Source organism: Rhinopithecus bieti, unplaced genomic scaffold (genome assembly GCF_001698545.2).
Source record: "Rhinopithecus bieti isolate Rb0 unplaced genomic scaffold, ASM169854v2 scaffold_35903, whole genome shotgun sequence".
Taxonomy (NCBI): domain Eukaryota; kingdom Metazoa; phylum Chordata; class Mammalia; order Primates; family Cercopithecidae; genus Rhinopithecus; species Rhinopithecus bieti.
Genome location: NW_016815549.1, coordinates 54,809 through 58,990, shown reverse-complemented (window position 1 = coordinate 58,990; position 4,182 = coordinate 54,809). Strand labels below are relative to the sequence as shown.

At 52.2% G+C, this 4,182-nt stretch overlaps 1 protein-coding gene across 1 annotated transcript in view; it reads right to left on the bottom strand.

The window, feature by feature from the left end:
• Positions 1 to 4,182, bottom strand: part of AFAP1 (actin filament associated protein 1) — a 115,870-nt gene that overhangs the window by 57,087 nt on the left and 54,601 nt on the right. Inside the window, exon 7 of the mRNA XM_017853403.1 lies at positions 1,314 to 1,463. Within this exon, the coding sequence (XP_017708892.1) occupies positions 1,314 to 1,463 (150 nt within the window). The remainder of the gene's footprint in view (positions 1 to 1,313; positions 1,464 to 4,182) is intronic.

Genomic DNA, 4,182 nt, shown 5'->3' with positions numbered 1-4,182 from the left:
GGCGGAGCTTGCAGTGAGCTGAGATCTGGCCACTGCGCTCCAGCCTGGGCGTCAGAGCCAGACTCTGTCTCAAAATAAATAAATAAATAAATAAATAAATAAATAAATAAATAAAAACATAGCTCATCAAGTTTACCTCCTAGGAAGAGCTGCACGGTTCTTCTGAACCTGATAGTCTAGAAAGCATTCTGGATGGAAACTCTCACCCATGTCTTCATGTAGACCACCCCACAATGCTGGATCCCCCTGGCCCACTGAGGTTCCTATGATCCTCTCATGGCCTCTTGGGTTCTCCCTCCTATCGCCGACCAGAGCCAGTTATTACACACGTTTCTGTGATAACCGATCTTGTACTTATCTTTTGCTATCAGACTGGAAGCCATGGGGGGCCAGGGCTGTTGTGGTCACCAAAAGGCAGTTGCTCAAATCTTACTTACTGGATGAAAGACCGGGGAAATGGTCAGTGTGTTTGACTGGATTTGAAACTTCGGTTTGAGAACATGTAATTGGTATAGTTTGGGTATTTCTCCCCTCCAAATCTCATGTTGAAATGGGATCCCCAGTGTGGGCGGCCGGTCTGGTGGGAGGTGCTTGGACCATGGCAGCGGATCCTGCATGAATGGTTTGCTGCCTTCCCTGTAGTAATGAGGGAGTTCTCAAACCAGTCGTTCCTGCGAGATCTGATGGTTTAAAGGACCCTGGTACCTGCTCCTCTCTCTCTTGCCATGTGACACACCAGCATCGCCTCTGCCCTTGCCATGAGTAAAAGCTTCCTGAGGCCTCATCACAAGCTGCACAGACGCTGGCACCATACTTGCACAGCCTGCAGAACCATGAGCCAGATAAACCTCTCTCTTTATAAATTACCCAGCCTCAGGCATTCCTTTGGCAGCAACAGGAAAGTGACTAACACAGTGACGTCATAAGGAAGCTTAGTTTTATCACTTTGCCCAAGGGAAAGGACTGGCCTTAGTTCTGTCAAGGTTTTCCCATAATCCTTTGCTTACCAGCAGCCCCTGCGTATGTCGTCCTTTAAAACACTTCCAGGGGATTTGGGGAACTTCAGAGGATCAAAGGGAAAATTTGTTTTCCTTGAAAGAACCTTAGAGATCATCTCAAACGCCTATACAGCCTTGTATGAATAAGAGGTAAAAATGCAAACATTTAATACATTGAAATTTGAATGATTTCAAGTCCAATGCAAAAGAGCTCAAATGAATGAGCCTTGGATGAACTGGATACCGACACCACTGCAGGAGAAAATGAAACTCGCTTGGGTGCACACTGCTGGTCTCTGGGAAGCGCGGTCTTACCACACGTGGGAACGTCTTCCTCAGCCGAGGAGGTCTGCTCGTCTGTGGATGGCTTTTTCTTTCCCAGACTGATGATCTTGGTGATTTTTTTCCCAGTGACTTTCGACACAGTGCCCTTGGCCTCAGATTTGGAGCTTTTCTTCCTCTTCACTGTCAAGAATAACAACAGCAAAAAATCATGCTTGAATTGCAGACATTAATTGAAAAAATAAAACATAAATCACAACCCATTTCTTCTTTCCTTGGGCATTTTTTTCTTGTTTTAAAGACAGGGTCTCACTCTGTCCCCTGGTTGGAGTGCTGTGTTGTGATCACAGCTCATTGCAGCCTTGAGCTCCTGGGCACAACTGATCCTCCCATCTTGGCCTCTGGAGTAGCAGGGATCACAGGTGAGTGCCACTACGCCTGGTTAATTTTTGTACTTTTTGTAGAAATGGGGTTTCGCCATGTTGCCCAGGCTGGTCTCAAACTCCCGGGCTCAAGTGATCTACCCACCTTGGCCTCTCCAAGTGCTGGGATTATAGGTGTGAGCCACTGCGCTTAGCCCTTCCCTCGACTTGTACTTAACGAGCACTTGCCATGTGCTGGCTGTCGGTCTACATGCTGAGATTCCAGCAGAACACAGGGCTGCTGGTAGGAAGCTTGTAACAAAGACCACATGGAGATCTAGAATAGGGTTATGTGGAAGAGCAGCTGGGTGGGCAGAGAAAGCCTGTCCAGGGGTTGACTTAAATTAATAACTAGCCATGCACATCTCAGAGAGAAGAACCGTCCAGGCAAGAAAAACATCCTTGACGCAAAAGCTGTCAGTCTGAAAGCAGCCCCAAGTGTCTGAGGAACAGAAGGCAGCTAGTGCAGCTCCGGCCTGGCTGGCAAGGGGAGGCCCAGGAAGGGAAGGGGAATTGGCTCTTCTTCAGGAGCCCCTTGTCCATCTCTGAGACACTCACTTGGCTCGGCACTGTCCAGAGCTCTCAGACCAGGGGCCTGCCTTCCAGCCCCTCAAGTTCAGTTTAGCCAGGACAGTGTTAAATTGGAGTTAATTGCTGATACATAAAACTCATACACATTCTGCATAAAATTGATGCCTGGCTTCCTTTGAAAGATGGAAAGATCTAGCAACTCTGGACTTGCATGTGGGCAAGCAACAGCGGCAGGACCACAGAAGCAGTCTCCACACAGATGGGCCAGCAAGGGACAACACGGGGCGGTTCGCATCACTCCCCACCGTCTCCCACCACGCAGGTCCAGGGTCAGCTGTCAGCTGGCATCCTTTGTCTGCCCCATCCCATCACTGGCACCTCTCTCCACTGCCGAGGGCTCTGTCCATGACCTCCGACAGAATCACAGGGGCAGGGATCAGACAAGAAATCAGAACGTGCATATGAGACAGCACCAGAACCGAGTGACAAGACTCTTTGGCCAGAGAGCGACCCTCGGAGAAGGTGAGCTGTCTGCCCGTCTCATCTGAGGGCCATTATGTGCACGACACTGGAGCTGAGGGGAGGCCAGTGAGACACTTGGGACCCAGCTGCACTGCGGGGCTCACTGGAGCTGAGGGGACAGAGAGACCCTCAGTGTCACGGGCAAAACCCCACCGCCCAGACCCTTTCCCCTTCATCTCCAACCTGAATCCCTCAACCTGCTGTCAGCAACCCTTTGGAGATCACAAACCCTTTCAGAAGGTGATGAGAGTCAAGGACTCCTTCCCACCCTCTTACCCCAGGGACAAATGAACCCACACACATCCTGTGGAAGAACTGCACAGGAAGAGCGGCCAGGGACACAAGACGACACACCTCGGCCTAACTCCTAAACCCTCCCTCTAAAAACACACACACTCACACAGGCAGTCCCCTTATCCTTCCCAATCTCCGTCTCTCTCTGCTGGGGAACGGGCAGTGGTCCTCTTTCCACCTCCACCCCGCTGCCCCCACCACAGGCAAACACATGAGGGCGGCAGAACATACCCCTGGTGTCTCTAGCCCCGGGCCTTGCCCTCCCACGCTCCACCCTCCCGCTTAGGTCCTGGTCCTATAGCGTTAGTGTCCTTCTAAGAAGAGACTGCACGGGCACAGAAGAAAGGCTGTGTGAAGGCCGTGGGAGGGGAGCCGACTTTGAGAAGACAGCCCTCACCAGGCACCAACCCTGGCGACACCTGGGTCTTGGACGTGCAGCCTCCAGGACCATCTGAATGCATGTTGTTTCAGCCACCCAGTCTGTGGTATTCTGTTATGGCAGCCCAAACTGACTAACGACACAGTCCCAGCATTTCTGTGTTATTTTACACAAATCAGACTTAGGCCTCATGTGATAATAGAAACAAAGAACCCAGGAATGCCACTCCCACCCCTCCTTCCCTCTCCCAGCACGTACACACCCTGTTTTAAAACAAAGCGCCGAGACTGGCTTTCGATCCCGAGTCTGAGGACGCAGCTCCTCCCAGCTACCATCAGACAGCATGCGGCTGGGACAGCTGTTATCACTTCAGTGTCACTTCAACCAAACCAAGAGCCACAGCAACAGTGGGCGGCCCCTCCCAGCTGTTTCTGAAGACCCAGAAGACAAGGTTTCACCACAGCCCCATTCCCGTGAGCTTCACAAAGAATAACCTGCTGCCAAGACAGCCCGAGTGCCCGGGGCACCCTGAGCAAGGCTGGTGGAGCAAGAGGCATCCCCTCCAGACGATGTGGCCCCCCAGACAATGTGGTCCCCCCACAATGCAGCCCCCCCACAATGTGGCCCCCCAGACAATGCGGCCCCCCGACCATGCGCCCCCCACAATGTGGCCCCCCAGACAATGCGGTCCCCCCACCATGCGCCCTCCCACAATGTGGCCCCCCAGATAATGTGGTCCCCCCACAATGCACCC